Genomic DNA, 22,517 nt, shown 5'->3' with positions numbered 1-22,517 from the left:
ATTACTCTCCCCCAAATTGGCAGCTTATCTCTTAAACATCTTGGCTCCCCACTGAGATGACCTATTCATTTTATTTTCTTTCTCTTTGGTTCCTCCAATATGTCATCTTTGCCCTCCTTGGCCAACCCTGCTCAAGTGTTCACCCAATGACCCAGGAAAAGTATGCTGGCAACACATGAAAGGAATGTATTATTAGGGGCTTGTTACATAAACACTTTATGCATTTTTTTTTATGGGGAAAAGTGGCTATATGTGTGCTGGGTTTACTCTGCCCTAAGTGAGATGACCTGTCCATCATTGGATTACTGAACCAGCTGGAAGGTGACTGTGACCTTGAGTGCAGCTTTCCGAAATGGGACTCAGATTAAGTATACTGTCAGGTCTTAATCTGAGCGTTAGCAACCTCTAATCCCCTAGCTGACTCCGCAGTAATTCTCAACCGTTCTTCACTTTAACACACCTAAGAAGTATGTCACAACCTCATCATTAGCAGAATCAATGTCTGGGATGCATTGGAATTCTAATATCCCTTCTCTAGGTTGGAATCGCTGGTTAATAAATGATATTCTGCATAACCTCTGGCCCCAAAGGCAGTCTTGCATTTGGATAATGTACAATTCCAAAGCTCCTAGTTCTGGGAGTTCTGGGTTGACTTGCTGGGGCTAAGATCCTAGGTACATCTTCTGCTTTCAGGGAATCTGAATAATCCTGGCAAAGGTGACCATAGGATATTCAGTGGTTCTTAGACTTTATGGGATACTGTTTTCATGGTTCATAGCAAATTTTGCCATGCTGATTTCCTGAATGATGACCTCTTGAAGAAAGGCTGTAGATTCACCTGAACAGTATCTGTAGCCAATGAATTCAGGATTTGAAGGCTTTCTTAGTTTCATATTTAACTTGGATTTAGCCTGATTAGTATAATATTTATTTATAGTACTAGTAAACTCAATGCCGAGGCAGTGCCTGTGGGGTCTCTAGGGCTGCCTGGATGTGACTTCAGGAGTAAATTGTATATCTCCATGGGTGAGACTTGACTCCAGATATTGCCTGGATGGTGACACTTTGCTAGTGGATTCCCAATTGATCCATAGGAATGCCTAACAATCATGACAGGTTCCACCATGCAAAGTTGTGCAATGACCAAAGGACAGAAACTGGTTATGCTAGATCTAATTTCAAATCTCCCTTTTTCATGTCGGGAAGTCATATGCCATCAAAGATGACTCTTTTTTCCCTCCATGCAGGGCCATTTTTGGCCTCAAATATCTAGGCGCTTCAACCCCCTGAAGTGCCCATCTTATTGTGGATGTCTTAATTTTGAAGATGCTTTTAACATACTGACTTCCTTTCGGCTCTAGAATGATGGTCAGCTGGACAGTGTAAATTGGGTGGTGAGTCAAATGCTTCTTACTGCCTGAATAGCTCACCTATCTCCTTGCGGCAATTTTTTACATAACTCCCTTTATACCTCCATGTATAGCATAGGCTTCTAGAGAAGTTATGGGTTGCATTCAGGTGTCAGACTATACCCAGAAGAACCCCCTTATATATGTGAGCACTGTCAAGTCACCCTGCCCTGGATCCAGAAAAGTCTGAAGAACCTTGTCAGTAAGTGCCACTCACCAGCAATATCACTACACCACATCGAACCTACTTGTCATTGCCACAAACTGAAGTCAGCTTCTTAATCCAACTGTAGGTAATTGGGTCTTTACCCAGTAGCTTCCCATCACTTCTTGCATGACATCCCCTGTATTTTTTTGTCTTTCTTGGCTGTGCCCAGCTTTCTGGACACCTCGAATTCTCACGAACTCTGCAGCTAGCTCTGATGTTGAGAAAACAGGAAGCATGCTATTTGGGGGCAACTGTTCTGGATCTCTAACACCGTAGAATCTAGGCACAGTGCCTGGTGGAATTAGCAGTCTGTGGGTGAGAAGAGCACATCTATAGGTGGACATCAACCCTCAATCTTGACATTGGCCTTGTGGTAATAGTTTCACAGACCAGGAACAGTGTTCTATGTGTTATTCTTGCAGGCAGTGCTCACTTGGATTTGGTTCACAGAAGTCTTGTAAAAACACCTTATCCCATGTGTTCCCTTTCATCCCAGAAACAGCCAGCACAATTCCTTTGCTGGACCTCTCCGTGTCACAAAACTTGGTTCATCTTCTGGTCTGTGACTCATACACAGAAACAAGTAAAATCGCTATAATGATATGAGTTTTACTCCTAGAAAAGCAAATATCTCATTAGCTGTGTGAAATTTATTAGGAACTGCCTTTTAGGAAAAAAAAAATTCACTTTCAAAGGAATGTTTGTCCTCTAATTTACTTTGTTAGGCCATATTATTTTCTGCATCATCCTTAAAATATAATATTTTTCCATTTTTACTTTCAGATATAATGCTCCATTTAAAAAAACTATCCAGAATTGGGTGTATAAATTGTCTACTTCCTCAGATATAATTGAAGAGTGGCTAGTAGTCCAGAACCTTTGGGTTTATCTTGAAGCTGTCTTTGTAGGTGGAGATATTGCCAAACAGCTGCCTCAGGTAAATATGGTTTCTGTCACTACTGATAGCACAGTTTGATGTGTGTTGTCCGTATGTCTCTGTAGAAATCTTTACAAAGACATATGGCTGTATCTTGATTATTTAAACCAGGGTTTGCAATCTCTGGCCCACGCACCTGTTTTTGTAAATAAGTTTTATTAAAACACAGCCATACCTATTCATTTATGTTCTGTCTATGGCTACTTTAGCATTGCAACAGCAAAGTTCAGTAGTTGTAACAGAGACCATATGGCCTGCAAAGCCTAAAATATTTACTATCCAGCCCCTTGGCAAAAGAAGTTTTAAAAATGTGCTGATTTCTTAATTTATTTTAGTAGAAAGAAGAAACGCACATATTTTCAAATTTCCAGGTTGTCTGAAGATGTGAGGTACATTCAAATATGGTACTATTAAATTATAGTAGTTCATCTCTTCTAAGAGGTCACCTTATAATCTTCCTCTGAGAGTAGAATTAAATTAATCTGTATTGTGTAAGCACAAATTAACTATTAGTAAGTTGACCAGTAATAGATCAGGTATATACCATGGGGCAAAGAAACAGTTTTAGAAGCCCTTAACAAAAATCTTTAAAACAGCTTTATTTGGGCCTTTTAAATAAATAAACTTACTAATAGCTTTGTTCTATGAAGGTAACGTCCCTCTTATGAAATTAAGCCTGCTCTTTCTGAATTTCTATAAATACAGGATCTATATAAATTTAAAAATCAAGGATAAAAGAGCTTTGAAAAGGGCTCATTTCTCTTTGTAACAACACGTTTTGAACATAATTCTTTTCTTTTTCAATCAGAAAGTTGCATTGTTTTAAAAAAATACCCTTGAAAGTTTTCAAGGAGTCAAGATTATGCCATTTCTAGAGGCATTTTTACAATTGAATGCAAAGCTTAATATCATCCATAGTAAATAGAGAAATTTCATTTGCAAAAACGTAAATGAAGCTTTGTTTTGGGGTTTCACTTTTTTTTTTTTTTTTCCTGGGGTATTTTTGAGCTGTAATTATTCAGAGGATCTTGAGATCAAATTATTTTCACGCTTCTTCAGTTTGCTCATCAAACCAAACACCTGGGGTGCTGAAAGACTAGATTTGAGCTTTAAGTTGATAGCTCTGCAAATTAATTGTGTGGCATTTTGAAAAATGTATTAAATATAAGAAAACAAACGATAAGCCCCATTGTGACAAAGCAGTATTTCAATAAGCAGTTTTATGACTTTGGGTTTTTGTTGTCCAGAATTAATTCAGATGAAAAAAAATTGCTACTTTAAATTATGTAGACTGAGAACTAGTAGAAGCCGGTCTGAGGAACTCTAGGAAATTCCAAAATGAAGACTTTGCTTTATTCAAATGCTAATTTTTCCTAACTAGGAGTTTGTTTTTAGGAAGCAAAGCGGTTTCAGAATATTGACAAGTCATGGATGAAGATAATGCAGCGAGCTCACGAGAACCCCAATGTGATCAGTTGCTGTGTTGGAGATGAAACCATGGGGCAGCTTTTACCTCATTTGCACGAACAGTTGGAAGTATGTCAGAAGTCACTCACAGGGTAAGAGCTGAAGTTTTAAGTTTCCTCTCATTTTATATGTGATGGTGTTTTATCCCATACAAGTAAATAATATTGACGGCATTTCTGGTTTGGTAGGGATGGCTGAAGTGGCTCTAGGAATGTAGCATAAATTTAATTTTCCTGCAAAAAAGACCCCATAGATTTGGGGGTTGAGGAGTTAAGACATTTTAGTAGTTTTATAGGGTCACTGTAACAAATTCCCACCAAGTGGGTGGCTTAAAACAACAGACATTTATTTATTTGCTTAGACTTTGGGAGGCAAGAAATCTGAAATCGAGGTGTCAGCACTTTCGGAAGGTGCTAACGGAGAATCTTTCCTTGCCTCTCCAAGCTTCTGGTGGCTCTAGGAGTTCCTTGGCTTGTGGCTACATAATTTAGATCTCTCTGTCTTCTCATGTCCTTCTCCTCTTCTTCCTGTGTGTCCCTTATGAGGATTCTTATGATGGGATTTAGGACTCATCTGGATCATCTAGGATTCTCTCTTCTCAAGATCCTTAACTTTGGGGCGCCTGGGTGGCTCAGTCGCTAAGCATCTGCCTTCGGCTCAGGTCATGATCTCAGGGTCCTGGGATGGAGCCCTGCATCGGGCTCCCTGCTCGACAGGGAGACTGCTTCTCCCTCTTCCGCTCCCCCTGCTTTCGTTCCCTCTCTCACTGTGTCTCTCTCTGTCAAATAAATAAATAAAATCTTAAAAAAAAAAAAGATCCTTAACTTCAATACATCTACAATGGCCCTTTTTCCAAATAAGGCCACATGCACTGCTTCCAGGGATTAGGACGAGGACATGTCTTCTGGGGGACTACCATTCAACCCACTACAGACATGGAGTAGAGATGTGCACTAAGCCAGCAATTAACCAGACGAATCCACAGATGGTTTTCTTAAAAGGCAGTTCGTTCTCAATTTCTGTTTGAAATAGAGTTATGGTATATCCTAGTTTATCCAAGTTTATGCCTCTGTCTTGACTTCATGGCTAGTTGGTCCCCCCAGTGCTCCCCCAGTATCCTGGTTTGGAGATAATTATGTGTTCATCCTGGGTTTAAGCCATGAAGTTCACAATAGCCCTAGAAAGGTCATGGTGATGTGATTTGAAGTGGGAGTTCATGAGCAAACAGCCAAGAAAGAATACTTGAGACTTTTTGGTGCAAAAAGGTGGCTTTATTAAAGCACGGAGACAAGACCCCCGTGGGCAGAAAGATCTGCACTTGCACTTGGATTGTGAGGAGCAATTGATTATATACTTTGGTGTTGGGGGAGGTAAAGACAAAGGAAGTTTCCAAAAGGATTTTCATACGCGAAAGAAGACTTATAGGATCCTGGCTATTGTCAAGCTAGGGTTGTTTTTTCCTCTAGTAAGGCATTAACATTAAGACGGTTGGGAGTTCCTGGAGGAGTGTTGTATTCTGCCTGCCTCAAGTATTTGTGAATGGGCTGCAAGTTAGGAAATTTAACTTTATCTACATTTCCTTTTGCCTTTGTTCTCTGCATCAACAGGAGGGCTTTTGAGAAAGAAGACCATAGGTGATGGAGCAGGCTCACTCTGAATCCCTTTATTTCCACTTGCTTTCCCAAATGCCATCCGTGACCGAGCACAGACTGGTTCTAACCAAACATTTCAGAGGCAAATGGGAAATGACCATAGGTGTTTGGTTTTATCTTACTAAAGATGTTAGGGATTGTGTCTTGGCTAAAATAACCCCCAAAATTAATAATTCAGGGGCACCTGCGTGGCTCCGTCAGTTAAGCGTCTGCCTTCAGCTCAGGTCATGATCCCAGGGTCCTCGGATCAAGCCCCGCATCGGGCGGGCTCCGTGCTCAGCGGGGAAGCCTGCTTTTCCCTCTCCCTCTGCCCCTGCTCATGTGTGCTCTCTCTCTCTCGCTCACTCTATCTCTCAAATAAATAAATAAAAAAAATTAATAATTCAGAAAAAGTCATTTGGTAACATGACTTTATTTAAAGGTATTTGGAGAAGAAGAGATTACTGTTTCCAAGATTCTTTTTTGTATCTGATCCAGTTCTCCTGGAAATTCTTGGACAAGCCAGTGACTCCCACACCATACAGGTATAATCTTAAAATCTATTGCCTAAATTGCTTTTTTACACAGCATACATAATTAATAATAAAAATCAAGTTAGCATCTAAAAAGAACAGGCAAGAGAGTATTAAAAATTATGTTGAGGATAAAATATCCTATTTTCTGTGTATTCTGAGCTCATCAACCTGAGGCAAGAGTCACTGATCATGCAACTCAACAGCTGAGTGACCTTAACCAGCTTCTTAATTTTCTCGTGCCTCAGTTTCCTCATCTGTAAAATAGGGATGTTAATGGTTCCCACCTTAAAGGATTGTCAAGGATTACATGAGATCATGTACTGGAAAGTATCTAGAACACAGTATGTGCTCACTAAATGTAATTCATTATTGTGAGCATTTTAGTCTAAATATTTTTAGATCAAATAGGGATTGTGGTTTAGATTTGTCCAAATCCAAGTGCTTCTCAAGGGCTTTTAGCCATTTCCAAGGGCCGTACTTCCAGAAAGTGGAGAAAAATGACAAAGAACCAGGTGTGGGAGGCACTGAAACACCCATTCCAGGGCTGTGTCTGGTTTGGCAATCTGGGAAGCCGCTACTAATGTCTTCCTTGCTGGTTTCCAGGGAGCTGGAGGGAAGCAAAAAGAGAGGAGGGAAATCAAAGCTGTGTCAGGCAGAGAGAGAAATAGGAGAGAAGCAGGACAGAGCTGTGTCTGGGAGGGACGTGGGTAGGAACCGCGGGGTTGTCTCCATGTGGAGGAAGGTGACAGTCTTAGTCCAGCCTCGATAGCGGAACAAGGGCGTTTGCAGGAAACAGGCTGTGGGGCTGGATCTTAAAAAGTGGGCCTCCAAGTCAATCGGGGGTCAAAGCAGTGCTTTGTTTGTGTCTTTATTCGTTGACACCATTAGGTAAATTCTTAATCTCTTTCAAAGTCAATACATGTTAAGGCTTTTAAATGCGCCTCAGTGGCTTTTGTGTTTAGCCTCGTGTGTGATGTTTTTGCTCTGTCTTGTCCTTTCTGTAGCCACATCTCCCTGCAGTATCTGACAACATAAATGAGGTGACATTTCATGCTAAAGACTACGATCGTATCCTGGCCGTCGTATCCAGAGAAGGAGAAAAAATTATTGTAATTTAACATGGTTACAATTTTGTTATTTGGATTTCTTCAAAAATTTAGGTTGAGGAGAATGCAATTCTCTTTTGAACAACAGAGAGTGGGGGAGGAGGGTGGACTTGGGGTCTAGTCCTTTCACCCTGGCTTGGTTACAAACGAGTTTATTTGACTCCTCTGAGACTTGTTCTATCATCTGCAAGATGAAAATTTTAGACCAGATGATGTTTCTAGTTCCTTCCACCTACAATATTAGTTGATTTTTCTCGTGTTTTGAATATACTGTGTAAAATTATTTGCTTTGCACTGAGGTACTATGATTTATCAAGTGAAGTGTGACATTTGTAAAAATAGGAAATTATTATCAATTTGTAATGTATCTGTAATATATTTTTTAGTTGGATAGTCCTGTTATGGCCAAAGGTCCTGTGGAGATTTGGCTTATGGATTTGTTAAAAATGCAGATGTCGTCCCTACATAATATAATTAGATCTGCATTCTACCAAATCAGCGATTCAGGATTTCAACTCTTACCTTTCCTCAATCACTTCCCAGCACAGGTGAGACTATATAATGTTTAAAATGGTGGAAATAAGGGGGAAAGATACTCGGGAAGCAGTTGGCCTGATGGTGTGGCAGCTGTCGTAGCTCTGAGCTCTGGGGAGGCCTTCCCACCCTCAGCTGCCATCTACCTACATGTCTACCTACACCGTTCTAGGCCAACCCATCCCATTCCCCGGAAGAGGATTTGCCACTCTTCTCCCATCATTAAGGATAATACTAAGACTAAGGTCACTAATGGAAAATTTCATCTTATATATAAGACACACCTATCTGTGTATGAAAGACATCTATCTATGGATGGATTAGATGGTATATTTTCCATATGTCTATGTATGGATAGATAAAGATACAGATATAGACAGGAATACAGACATATATAAAAGGAATGAGCATAGCTTTTGCTGAAACAAAATCCATCTTGCCTTTTGTGTATTTTCACTTCAAGGGATTAAAAGTTGGCATAATCTGTTAAAGGAGGCCTTGTCATGCAACTAACCTCCTAACAGGACAGGACCTTGAAGAGCCTGGGGTTGGAGCAGGTGTTCTCTTGAATAGCTCTCATGTCCTAATGCTCTCAGGAACGCTTCACGTTGCACCAAGTATTATTAAAACTGGGTGCAGGAAAAGAAGAGCCAACAGTTTCATTCAAATTTTCAAATTTCAGCCAAAATAAATGAAGAATGATGCTTTGTGATCTGGGTCAGAGATAGTGTAGGAGAGAAGGCAAGAGATAGCCAAGGAAAATATAGGTAGTTTTTACCCAAACTGTACTTCTCTAACTGTTCCTCCCGGCCCAGCCTCCAAATCCCAACTTAGTGCACACACAGCGGAGACAGCTGAAATGATAGGAAATTACTTATTCAAATGACACAAGTAGCGATATAGAATCAACCTTTATTGGAGAGAATATTTTGATATTGTATTTAATATTTTTGTATTGTATAATCTCCTTGGCAAACTTTAATATCCTTATCAGCTTTATTACCTTTGTGATGAAGTTTTATAAAATACTTCATTTGGTAAGGTGAGAAAAATAGCTCCTTAGACCAAATCAGTATACTTTCCCTCTCCCAGGAAAGCTTGATCGCCTGTATATTCTGAAGGAGACGATCAGTCTAGTTTAGACAAAGCAGTTAACATTATGTGGAGAACTGAAAGCAAGTTCAGAGCAGGAGTGAAGTTGAGCAGGATATAGCAGGAAAGTTGACCAGCCATCAGGATTTTCTGTAGTGTGTATACAACACAAGTAAGGAGATGAAATTTTAAACAGTTTCAGTGGGCAAATTTTAGTTATTTGGAGAAATTGCTTTAAAGAGTAATTAAGGTATATATTCATCCAGTATATACTCTATACATGCATATTTATTCAATATGTACATTACTTACTTCTACCATCTGGAAATGATGATTTAATATTTTAGTGTGTTCCCTTCTAGCATTTTTAACATGCTTATTACAGGCAGTGAGTAACACTGAGGAGAATGAGCATTCTTGTTTTGTTTTTATTTTAATGAGACATCCTCCAGTTTTCACCATTAAGTCTCCTGACTTCTTAAACTGAATAAAAAACATAATTTAAACTTTCCTTGGTGACTCAGGATAGTCATTTTATTTTTGAGTAATCTCTATACCCAACCTGGGGCTTGAACTACACAACCCTGAGATCAAGGGTTGCATGCTTTGAGCCAGCCAGGCTTTTAAAGATTAGTTTTTAGAATATACCATTAAGCAGTGATTTCTCAGAGATTGTGGGTCTGTGTCTCTAAATCAGATAGCCTTACACTGCCGGGTATTTTTGTTTTGTGGGTGTTTGTTTGTTTGTTTGTTTTTTGCTTTTCCTCTCTTGCACCATCAGCTGCTGCTGCTGGAGTCAAAATTGGCTTGCTACTGGGAGCTTCCTGACATCGGAGGTTTCCTCCACATCAGGCTGCTCTCACCCCAGTCAGGTGCCTTCATTTATGCAGAGCCTCAGGATTGGCCACTGCTCTAGCAGAAAACATTTTGCAGTCTTGAGGAGGCAGGGATAAGGAAAGGGTTATATTCCTGCCTTAGCCACATTAAATGCTGTGCCCAGCAGTATCCCCATGCCACTCACTCTGCTCTCAGCCCTTTGCCAAATGTGATGTTGCCTTTGGTCCAAATGATCTTGGATCTGTTGCTCGACTCTGCTGATGAACAAAAGCTCCTAAAGGGACGACTGGTGCAGCAAGGCGAGGGTGGGCCATGTTCCGACAATTTTACTCCTTTCCCGGGGTAAAAATTGTAGGCAAGGTGACAGTCACAATTTCCTTATGCCCTCATCAGGAGAAAAAGGACTAGCTTCTCCCCTTTCTCATTTTCTGTCACTCTCTCTCTCTCCTTCAGATAAATATATATAGAGAGAAGCAGATGTAGGAAAAGGTACGGATGATAAAGAGAGTGGGAGATCAAGAAAGGAGATAGCGTACTGTTTCTAGAAGTTGCAGAGAGACCTTTGGGAAACCTTGCTACAGAAAAGCACACAACAATGAGTCTAGTAATTATGTTTGCTTTCCTTGACAAAGAAAAATCATCATATGGAGCTATCTGGTGGTCGCAGACCCTTTATAGAAAAATTTCCTAAGCATCCTTCATAAAACACATACAACTCCATAAATGGTAGCCATCGTTTAAATTACTATTTATCTCTCTGCATTGAAGTCATTAAATATCAGTAGTTAGAACTTTAAATGTTTATTTTTCCCCTTTTGGGAGTGGAGAAATGCATATCTCTTTTTAGTTTAAAGTGGGTCAACCTTGTTCACCTTCACATTGGGTGAGTGACCACCAAATTTTATCATAGACGTGCTTTAAATAGTTGGAAAATTTACTTATTATTTTTCTTCTGGATGCATAGGTGGGGCTTCTGGGAATTCAGATGTTGTGGACACATGATTCAGAAGAGGCTTTAAATAATGCAAAAGATGACAGGAAAATCATGCACGTGACCAATCAGAAATTTTTGGATATTCTAAATACTCTAATTAGTCAGACAACACATGACCTAAGCAAGTTTGATAGAGTGAAGTTTGAAACTCTGATTACCATCCATGTGCATCAGAGAGATATTTTTGATGACTTGGTAAAGTATCTTTTTTTTTCTTAAACTAATTCAGTGTACTAATTAACAATTTAGTGCTCCTAATAATGAACAGTTAAGTATTACATCTATTCTCTAACGTATATGAACCTTCCATCTACTTGGTTCTTTTCTGCACCTGTCTCCATATATACCATGGCTACAAATACCCTATTTGGTGGTTCAAACAACCATATGTGTATATTCATATATGGCATTCTGAAAGTCTGGAACCAACTGAGGAGACGTGAACTAACTACTTGTTCCATTACACCAAACCCCCAGGGACATGATACAGTATAAGTGGGACTGGTCATGAGTTATTTGCTTCATTCAGAAAGAAGTCTTGATCAAATAGAATCAAGCTGCAGAGAAGTCTCACTGATAACGTGTCTGATCGATAGTGTCCAACAGGGCATCATGGGCTTGATCTGGACAAGGTTCTGTAGGGTGAGAGTAGGAGGGGTGGTATGTGAACTCCCTTCAGGAACAGGACTCTAACCAGAGGTCTTGAGCAAGCCAAAGTTCTCCTAAAGCAGTGGTTATCATTATAGGGTAGGGGCCCAGGAGGTTTTGATATAACACCATCTGACTATCTTTGTCTTTAACAACCATCAATTGATTTGATTTGATTTGATTCATCTTAAAGGCATCTCTTTTCTTCACCAGAGACATGTAATTCATACAACGTGGGGCTCTTTTTTAGAGAATATGATCAGAGACTACTGGTTTCAAACTTGTATCAAAAGCTCTGATCAGGGCACCCGGGTGGCTCAGTGGGTTAAGCATCTGCCTTACGCTCAGGTCATGATCCTGGGGTCCTGGGATCGAGCCCCACATTGGGCTCCCTGCTCAGCAGAGAGTCTGCTTCTCCCTCTCCCCCTGATTGTTCTCTCTCTCTCAAATAAATAAATAAAATCTTAAAAAAAAAAGAATTCTATCAGATAAGTCATATTTATGGAAGGTTGAAGGACATGCAGTCCATTTATTCCCCTGGAATCTAGACCCTCACTTCTCAAAGTATTATTATATGCCAACCAGTTGCATTAGCATCTCCTGGGAGCTGGTTAGAAAAGCAGAATCTCCAGCCCCCTCCCCCCACCCCACCCCCCACTGAATCAGAATCTGCATTTCAAGATTCCCAGGTGATTCGTATATGCATGTTCAAGTTGAGGAAACACTGCTCTAGGATTTATCTTTGGATCTTCTGATCAAGCCAGTCATCAGAGAGCTGCATACTTAGACCATAGTTCCTTAGCCATCTACAGAGTTGCTTTCACTAAATTGCAGTTACTATCATACTTTGGCTTTCTTTGAAGTCCACCTCAAGGAACTCCTGTGGAATCGATTACTGTATCTGTGAAGAGCATGCGGCTAACATTTCTTGCTGACTCTTTTTTTTACTTTTTTTTTTTTAAAGATTTTATTGATTTATTTGACAGAGAGAGAGAGAGAGAGTACAAGCAGGGGGAGTGGCGGGCAGAGGGAGAAGCAGGCTCCCTGCTGAGCAAGGAACTGGAAGCAGAGCTCAATCCTGGGACTCTGGGATCATGACCTGAGCCCAAGGAAGATGCCCAACAAACGGAGCCACCCAGGCACCCCTCTCTTGCTGGCTCTTGAAGCTGAAATCCCATGGAAGAAATTTCTTTTAGATTTAAGCGCTGAGCAAAGCTTTACTTTATATACAGAATGGATTTTTAAAAAGAAAAACTGATACACAATTAAAACCACATAACTGTATTCTTTTTGTCTTAATTACTATTGAACTCATGGTCTCTCTGCATCCCAACTAAAATGAGATCTCACGGCTGGCATATTTGCATTTTATTTTTCCATGTATGATGCTTAGAACAGCCTGATACACGGTAAGAACTCAATCAGTATTAGCTATTCTTTTTTCTTCATCTTCCATCTCCTCCTCACCATCTTAAAGGATTGTTGAGAGGAGTCAGTTGACAGCATTTCCATGGTGCAGGTCCTGTGTGGGAGAGAGAGTCCCTGGGGGAGACACTGGATCATGTTACCTGAAAGTTGCTCTTTAAGGTGATGAGTACAAACTGTGCTTTAGCCCAGAAGCCAGAATTCCTAACTTCAGGGGGAAACAAGGTCATAAACAAATGATGATGACAAAAAGCAAGACTGTACACAGCATGGAGACTTGATTAGATGGAGACCAGAACATGGCAGGGTTGTCAGAGGCCAGCTGGACGACCTGGAAGTGGGACCGAGTTTAAGAGCAGCGATAGGGGTCATTTACCACTTTCCTGTGATGATTCCCCTGAGTGGGCAGGACCGAGTTTTCTCCAAGTTTGCCCATGGAGAATCATGAAGCGCCTGAGAATGTGGTTGTGGTGGGATGTTGTTCCTAAATGTGCTTCCCTGGTTTCTCTCTCTTGCACGCACAGCTGTGGGAGCCCGGGCTTCTTGCCCATAGGAGTACGCTGATGACCCGGCAGGTTGGTGGGTTTGGCCACAGTGCTGGTGTAGGAAGGCACGTGTGCATAACTGACCGTGCACTCCCTGCTAATCCCTTCGGGGGCTTCTTTTTGCTCTGAGAACACTGCTCAACTCTGTTTCCATGTCCTGTGAAGCCTCAACTCTCTTTCTCTCAAGTCCCAGATGCCTTAGCTATACTGAACTTCTTTCAGTTTCTTGAACATGCAGCCAGATCTTCTGGGTCTTTGCCTAGGACATTTTACCCTTTTTAAAAACTTACTTGTTTTTTTCTTTCGGTTTTGTTTCCCTGGCTAATTCCTACTATTTTTTTCAGGTTTTAGTTTGAATATTTCTTTCTCCAAGTATCCCTTTCAGGCCCCCTAGACTACATTAGGATCCTCTTGCTACATATTTCCATGAACCCTGAATTTCTTTTCATACTGTTTTTGCAATTACTTGCTTATCTGTTTGTCTTTTATCTTCTTTTGTCAGCTCTAGAAGGCAGGAACAATGCCTGTCTGTGTTTACACAGCACAGTGTCAGGCCCAAGGAGGGACCCAAGAAATATATGTTAAATAAATGAGAATCAGTTCACAAAGGAGTGAATAAAAACTGCCCATATGCTTGTGTTTTATGCTATTGCAATTCAGTATGTAATCTCTTTGTATTTCATGTTTTTAAGGTAAAAATGCATATCAAATCAGTTACTGACTTTGAATGGCTAAAACAGAGTAGATTTTATTTTAAGGAAGATTTGGATCAAACTGTGGTGTCTATTACAGATGTGGATTTTATTTACCAGAATGAATTTCTGGGATGCACTGACCGTCTTGTCATCACTCCATTAACAGATAGGTAGGACACTCAGTTTTTGTTATTCCACTTTGTAATTAAACGATGTGCTTAACATTGCTTTCAAATTGCATTTGAAATATTAACAGAAGCATATTGTTGTTGTGTTAGGTCTATGCTAGCTCATCAAAGTCAGTCTAACAATGAAATAACCAAGGTTATTACTTAAACGTACACGTGCATTACATTTTTGTGAAGCAGAAAAAGATAAAAGAATGAAAGCAAGCTTGAACATTGACTGTGAGTAATATAGTAATGAATTTTAGATTGCAAGATGGAAAAATATCTCCGGCACCATAAAGGGAAGTCGTTAGAATTGCAAAGAAGGAAGGGACCTTGGAGATGATCGAATTTAGTCTCCTGGTTTTCCAAATGTAGAAATGGATACCTAAAGTCAAGTTTCTTGGTCCAGTATGAATAAACAGGCAATGGCCAATCTCCTCACAGTTCTTTCCAGTATGTGACATCAGAGAGAACTGGGCCTTTTTCATCTCTACATATCCCACAACACCTAGTTCAATATGCTGTACATAGAAGACGCTCAATAAGTATTTGTAGACTTGACTTAAATTGGGTCATAGAATGATTAATTCTGCTGTTCCTTTAAATAGGGCTGCCTGCAGGTATTATGTCTTTAGTCTCTTGATTCATCCAACCTCCTTCCGTATGCCCAGCACTGTAGCATAAACGTGTCCATGAGTTTCCTCTTCCACTGAGGTTTGCATATAAAGCTTCATGTCTCAGGAAGCTTCACTAAGTTTTACTTAGATCTGAAACACATATAACTTAAGCTGGATCATGGATGCAAGAAGATTCATTATATTATTCTTTATAGTTACCTCAATGAGTGAAAAATTTCGTAGTAAAATGATTTATTTGCAATGGTGTCCTGGAGTTGACTCGTACCAGCTTTTTTTTTTTTTTTAATTTAAATACTTTATTTATTTATTTGGGAGAGAGAGAATGAGAGAGAGCGAGAGAGCATGAGAGGGGTAGGGTCAGAGGGAGAAGCAGACTCCCCACTGAGCAGGGAGCCTGACATGGGACTCGATCCCAGGACCCTGGGATCATAACCTGAGCTGAAGGCAGATGCTTAACTGAGCCACCCAGGCACCCTCATACCAGCTTTTGAGAGTCAACTGTACGCATCTCTTCCCAGTTTTGTGATACCACGTCGGTAGCTTGTCATGAGCCCTAGTGGAAGTATTTATACCACTGCAACTGGCAAACATGAAAATCAGATTTATTTATTTATTTTTCCTGGAGGGCCAGTTGTTCCCCATCTGCCAGTATACCCCGGCTTATATGGTTCCCTGACTTATGACTTATCCTGACCACAGCTCAAGGAAGGCCTGAAGGTTTTAAGTCAGGGTTGAGGAGTTTAGAAAGCTTGTCCCAAGAAATGTTTGCAATCACTGTACTACCTCTAGTGAATATCAAGTACTCTAGCCTCTTTTACATGGGCGGCTCAAATTCTCAAACAGGCCCATTCCAGTCACATCCGACTCTGGCTTGTGCTTTGGGGCAGTAATGTGTTCTCCCACACTCCTGGTGCTTTCTCTGATTCCCATTTGCAGATGCTATATCACTTTAGCGCAGGCTTTGGGAATGAACATGGGAGGTGCTCCAGCAGGACCCGCGGGCACTGGCAAAACAGAAACTACGAAAGACATGGGAAGATGTTTGGGGAAATACGTGGTCGTGTTTAACTGCTCAGATCAAATGGATTTCCGAGGGCTAGGACGGATTTTTAAAGGCAAGTGTCAAACACTGTGAAATCGTTGTTGGCGAATGTATTTTTATTGCTCTTTAACATTATTTTCTGATATTAACCTAAAGGGGTATTATTCCACATCACTAAAATGTGTACAGGTTGGTGCATATGATATTGCCATTTTTCTGGGTCAAAATGGCTAGATGTCATCAATTTCGTATGGTTCAGTGATATTGCTGGCATTCTAGTCCATGAGTTGAATGTGTATTGGATTGTGAAAATGAAATCAATTTATTATTGCCTGAAACAGTGGTGGAGGGGATAAGATCAAGATAGCAAACCCATGACACATGTGGCTTCTCTTCCTGCATTAAATCCCATTGAAATGAAAGATATTATTTAGAACAGAATTTAGAGACGGTGGTATTGGTGCGGGGATTGATAAATGGACCAGTGGAATACAGTAGAGAATGCAAAAATGGGCCAAAGACATTTGACATATGGCAAAGATGGTATTGTAAATCAGTGATGAAGAGATAGACTTTACTATAAATCATTCTGGGACAAGAGATGATTAATATTTAACAACGGAAATTGGATCCCTACGCACATAAAAATTGGATGCCTACACCATATATAAAAATCAGTTCTGGGGATTAAACACCTAAATGTGGTGGGCAAAACCATACAGTTTTTAGAAGGTAATAAATGCAAATATCTTTGTTCTCAGAGAAAGGGATTTTTAATACAAAAATCACAAGCCATAAAGGAAAGATTGTTACATGGCTTACCTTCAATTAAAAACTTCTGTTCATCGGTGGATACCAAAGAGAGAAAAGCCATGCCAGAAATTTGGAAAGGCATTAGCAACCTATGTTACCTACAAAGGATTAGGATCACAAATACATGAGTAATGCCCACGAATGAATGAGAGAAATGAGAGAAAGATAACCCAATAGAACACAGAGAAAAAGTCTTGAATAGGCATTTCACGAATGAAGAAAACCAAGTCACCAGCAATTGAAGAATTACATATTATAAAGAGATTCCATCTTGTACACACCACATTGAAAAAATTTAAGTGTGACATTTTTGACCATTGGCAAGGTATAGCGTAACAGAAACAATCATCAGCTACTGGTAGGAGTAAAAAAGTTGCTTGGAAAAAACCGCACCATGTGTATTCTCATCTATCCCACCTCCTGGTCTATAGTCAGAGAAATGACACTCATGCACTGGGGTCTGTGTGTAGATGTTCACTGCAGCATTGCTTAAAACAACAAACAACTGGACACAACTCTAGTGTCCTCTACAGTGGACTGGTTGCCTAAATACATCAATTGGGAAAATATAATTTATATATTATATATAGGAAGGAAAAATATAATGTATATATATATATATATATGAAATTGTGTATAACAGCGCTATGGAGCAATAAAAATGAGTAACTACAAGATGATGCATTGACATAGAGCAGCCTCACAGGTATAGAGTGAAGGAAACTAGTCTCACAAAAATACATGTAGTATGATTAAATTTATTTAAATTAAAAAATAGGTAAAACTAAAAATATGTATCATTTAGATATGTATACAGAAATAGTAAGAAAGCAAAGCAAAGCAAGAGGATGATTGTCACAAAGTTCAGACTAGCAGTCCCTCCCTCTGGGAGGGAAGAAAGGGGGTATGGTAGGGGAGAAGTTCATTGGAGCTTCCTTGTATTAAAATCATGAGTGCAGCCCTTCCTTTAAATATGATATGAGAATATCCCTGTAATAGATATCGTGAGAATTCACATCCAGCTCTCACCTTTAATATATGTACATAATATCTGAAATACATATATATGAATATACAGTCATACATATATATCTACATTTATATACATATGAATACACAGTCCTTGTGTGATATTTCTCCATTTAAGAAAGAGAACAAAATATAAGCTGTAGACTGGGAGAAGATATTTTAACATGTATAGCTGACAAAAGATTAATATCCAGCATTAAAAAAGATTTTCTTCCAATCATTAAGAAACCCAAAATAAAACAATAGTGAGATACAAGTCTCACTCCCGCCAGATTGGCAAAAATGGAAAAGTCTGGCAAAACCACTGTTGATAAGGACGTGTAGAAATTACAGCTGTTAATACTTCTTACCTGTGTGTAAATTGTTAGAGCTGCTTCTGAGAACAGCCTGGCAACAGGTGGTCAATGTTCTGAAGATACTCTCTTTTGACCCAACATTTCTACTCCTCACACAAGTTGTAAGAAGACATGAGCCGATACATTGTTATAGCAAATTATTAGGAGCAACCCAAATATCCATTGAAAGTAGAATGAATTTTTAAACTGGTATATTTATGCAATGGAATACTGTACAGTATAGTCTTTTAAGATAGTGAATTAGATCTATGTGTATCAGCTTAGATAAATCTCAGAAAAAGAATGTTGAGCAAATAAATCAAATTTCAGGAGTATATATACAGTGTTTTATAGATAGATACACACATACAAATCTTGTATAAGCAAAATATACAGTGTTCATGAATACATGCAATATACAGTGTTCATGAATACATGTTTAAAGCATGCCTAGAACCCCTGGCATCGAATTCAGGATACAGGTTACCTCTGGAGAAGGAGGGAGTGTGGATCCCAGAGAACATATGCAGATTTGAACTATAGTTCTAATATTTTATTCTTTAGAATGAAATCTGAAGCAAATTGTTAAGGTTTGATAGGTAGGTGCACGGGTATTCATTAAATTATTCTTTATAATTGCCTCTTAAACCATTTTTGAACCCTGAAAATCACTTCCTTAATCAGAGAGAAGGATTCTTCTGTAGATGACTCCTAGCCTGAAGATTGGGGATGGGTGAGAGCAGCAGACTAGAGCACAAGGTAAATCCCAGACTGACAAAATGATTACAGACGGCAGAGAAAAAGGAAAGGAAGTGGTTGTGTCCAGTATTTTTCCTCTGTACAAAAGTTGTAACTCAGCTCTCAGAAGTGGAAGTCCTGTCAAAGATAAACCTCTGGTGGAGGCTTGTGTCCGGAGGCAAGCAGTGCACCAGGTCAGAAGGTAAAGCTCCAGACCCTGAGGGGAAGCTCTCCTGCTTCTCTCGTTCCTTCCCCCAAATCGCCAGGGGCAGGCATGCATCCTGCAAACAGGAATTGGTAAATGGGATGAGGCAATATGCACATATACAGAGATAACAAAGTCTCAAAAAAATATTTGAAGAAATTCAGAAGGCACCCCAAACAGCTAAGAGACCTACTGATCACTAAACGGATTAATAGAGGAAACAGGAGAAAACAGTAAATAAAATCAGTAGCTTCAGAAGGATTCAAGAATTCATAACATACAACCGATCGAAAAAAAACTGGCTGCCATGAAAAAAATAACAATTGGAATAATAAATAAATACTGGATTAAAAACCTCTTTTGAGTTAAATGATCAAGCCAAGAGACTAAATACATTGTCGAGAGAAATGGGAAGTTTGACAGAAAAGCCTGAGGGTCACAGGGATAGATACAAAAGTTCCAAAATCTGTATAATGGAAATTCCCAAAGGAAAGGAAAGAAAAACGGGGGGTTGGGGGGGTGGCAATCATAAAAGGAAGAAGAACATTTCATGTAGCTGAAGATAATGAAGGTTTTCATACTTAGAAATAAGACAGGAGCAATGTTCTTCATAATTACTGGAGTTTCTCTTCCTATCGAGTTTGTAAGGAATAAAGATGCGTTTGACCATTTTCTGTCTCACCTAGCATCCCCATATGTCTTTCATTGCAACAGGAAAGAAACAGGGTGATCTGACCCGCGTATTTCTGTCAGTTTCATTATGTCAGTTTCCCCAACCATTATGGCTCTTTCAGCCCCCATTCCCACTGGAAGCAGTGCTTCCAAACTGAATCAAAATTTATCATCGTCTGGCATCACTGGGTGTAATGACGTGTCTATACTTTGATTTTGGCAGTGCACTATTTTCATTATTTCCAGGATGATGTACAAATACTTAAACCTCTTGATGTCACTGGAATTAGATACGTCTTTACAAACAGCCAGATTTGACACTTTATATAAGCTGTATTTCAATATATAATTGTTTGAGAGCACTTTAGAGAAATGATTCTTCTTCTTGGTAGCAGGTATATTACAAAGTAAAACTTTTCAAATTAACTGTTTTTCCTGCCAGGTCTTGCACAGTCCGGTTCTTGGGGCTGTTTTGATGAGTTTAACAGAATTGAATTGCCTGTATTATCAGTGGCAGCCCAACAGATTTATATTGTTTTGACAGCAAGAAAAGAGAGAAAAAAACAGTTCATTTTTTCTGATGGTGACTGTGTTGATTTGAATCCAGAATTTGGGATCTTCCTAACAATGGTGAGAACTTGGTCTTTAGATGCAATGTGATTGGTTTAATTGCTATAGACTTAAATAAAACAAAGCATATATTAGTAAAAGACAGACTATTCAGAGGTCATGAGTGATTCTCTCTTATCATATGATTTTTTTGAGTAGTAAAAATAGCCTAGAGAGAAGATAAAATAGTAATAGGTTAATGATAATACTAGGGACTGTTTAGTGAGCACTTGTTATGTGTAAGGTGGGGGGCTAAATGTTTTCCATATTGTATCCAATAGGCTAGCTACAGTAACAATCCCCAAATCTCAATGACTTAAAACCTCAAAGATTTATCTCTCATATCACATGTTTTTATATATTCTCTATATAGTTAAATCTCTATGATGCAAGATAACACAATGTAATCTGAATTTTATGTGTCTCAGTGGACAAAGATAAATTATAGAAAGCAAAATCAGGAAGTTTCCTGATAAGCTTAATTTGTAAGCAAACCTAAGCAAAACAGTTGGGGGTAAATAATAACAATCCAGAAGTGATCATGAATTTATTGTGTGATACTGTGGTGTAGAACAATTTAAAAGAAGAATAACAGTCTCCTTGGATTAAGAATAATTTTGGAAATATCAATTAGATATTGCATTAGGCTGTAAATAACTGAGACATGAAAAATAGTGTCTTAACACATACAGATTTCTTCTCTTACGATCCTCCTGTGTTTCTACACCATCATGATTTCCATCTTCAATTTACCTTATGACCCAACATGCTATAGAAGCATCTGTTTTGCTGCAGCCAATTGATTGAATCAACTCTCTTCAAACAAGCATCAAAGACACTGTGTGCCCCTTTGCATCTCATGGTGTCAAATTTAATCATACCAGCTGCAAGGCAGGCTGGGAAATGTAGTTTTTAATCTGGGTGGTGATACACCCAGTTTGCAACTGGGGTCCTGTGACTGAGAAAAGAGAAAAGAAGGAGCAATGAAGGGCAACCAGCCACCTCTGTATTCCCAGCACTGAGCAAGGTATCTGGCCTGTGGACAGTGCCCAAGAAATGCTCAGGGACTGAAAGTTTCCAAAAATAACTGACCCCTCTTTGCCTTACTAGTCTTTGAACCCCTCACCTCTTCCTTGGAGCTTTTGGGTCTTGCCTAACCTCAACCTATTGCTACTTGTGAGTCCTTAGCTTCCTTTCCACTTCTACTTTTGTCCTTTTTACTATTTTTCTCATCATTCCCGTCTTTATTACCCCTCACCTCTGTAGGTTTTTTTTTAATGGTCAGCCAGAGAAGTCTATCATTCTGACTGCAGAGAATAATGGAAGAGATAAAACAAAGAATTACTTAAGTAACGATCAGTATAAAATCCTGAATTTTCTTCCTCTTTCAATAACCTATTTTAGACCATAATGATCCTGATATTTATGCATCTTTCTTTTCTTTTCTATTACCTTAACCAACAGATACATGGATGCTTAATTTTTGCTACAAAAAGTGCTGTGTGTGTGTGTGTGTGTGTGTGTGTGTGTGTGTGTATCACTTTGTTAGGTATAATGAAAATGGAAATATGTAGGAGGGAGTGATATGACCTTAAAAAATATGGATGGTCCAATACATATTTTTGAGAAAGGAGGGATGTTTTATGAATCTAATGTTTTTCAATACCACCTTAGAATATGAACTGGGAATTTGAATGTATTTGTATTCATGAAATGAAAATTATATCAATAATTTAAAACAATTTTAATTTTTAGAACCCTGGATATGCTGGGCGCCAGGAACTACCAGAAAACTTAAAAATTCAGTTTAGAACTGTTGCTATGATGGTTCCTGATAGACAGGTAGGCACCAGGATTTAAAAACATAATATAATTTATGTTCCTTACCTGTTTTTCACTAACGTTATTGAAAAAAATCTCACAATCTTAATTTTCAGATCATTATGCGAGTTAAACTTGCAAGCTGTGGTTTTCTTGAAAATGTTATCTTGGCTCAAAAGTTTTATGTTCTTTACAAACTCTGTGAAGAGCAACTTACCAAACAGGTAACTGTAAATCTATTTTTCCCCCAGCTGTAGAACTTGATTTTTTACTTGGCAATTTTACTTTGATAAATGTTAATCCGTGAGTTTTAAAAAAGTCTCAACTCTTTTCTAAAAGATATTTATAATTCTAAATATATAATTTTAAATAAAAATATAT

At 39.0% G+C, this 22,517-nt stretch overlaps 1 protein-coding gene and 1 long non-coding RNA gene across 2 annotated transcripts in view; one reads left to right on the top strand and one right to left on the bottom strand.

The window, feature by feature from the left end:
• Nucleotides 1-22,517, top strand: part of DNAH8 (dynein axonemal heavy chain 8) — a 431,463-nt gene that overhangs the window by 218,237 nt on the left and 190,709 nt on the right. The window contains exons 37-47 of the mRNA XM_078055380.1: nt 2,401-2,554; nt 3,950-4,113; nt 6,095-6,197; nt 7,193-7,297; nt 7,681-7,842; nt 10,722-10,946; nt 14,062-14,234; nt 15,809-15,987; nt 20,149-20,336; nt 22,071-22,157; nt 22,253-22,360. Of these exons, the coding sequence (XP_077911506.1) occupies nt 2,401-2,554; nt 3,950-4,113; nt 6,095-6,197; nt 7,193-7,297; nt 7,681-7,842; nt 10,722-10,946; nt 14,062-14,234; nt 15,809-15,987; nt 20,149-20,336; nt 22,071-22,157; nt 22,253-22,360 (1,648 nt within the window). The remainder of the gene's footprint in view (nt 1-2,400; nt 2,555-3,949; nt 4,114-6,094; nt 6,198-7,192; nt 7,298-7,680; nt 7,843-10,721; nt 10,947-14,061; nt 14,235-15,808; nt 15,988-20,148; nt 20,337-22,070; nt 22,158-22,252; nt 22,361-22,517) is intronic.
• Nucleotides 1-22,517, bottom strand: part of LOC144379086 (uncharacterized) — a 231,690-nt gene that overhangs the window by 165,700 nt on the left and 43,473 nt on the right. The gene's annotated exons all lie outside the window — the stretch shown is intronic.

This window comes from Halichoerus grypus, chromosome 9 (genome assembly GCF_964656455.1).
Source record: "Halichoerus grypus chromosome 9, mHalGry1.hap1.1, whole genome shotgun sequence".
Classification (NCBI taxonomy): domain Eukaryota; kingdom Metazoa; phylum Chordata; class Mammalia; order Carnivora; family Phocidae; genus Halichoerus; species Halichoerus grypus.
Note: the sequence above shows the minus strand (reverse complement) of the source record. Positions and strands in the feature narration are given on the sequence as shown.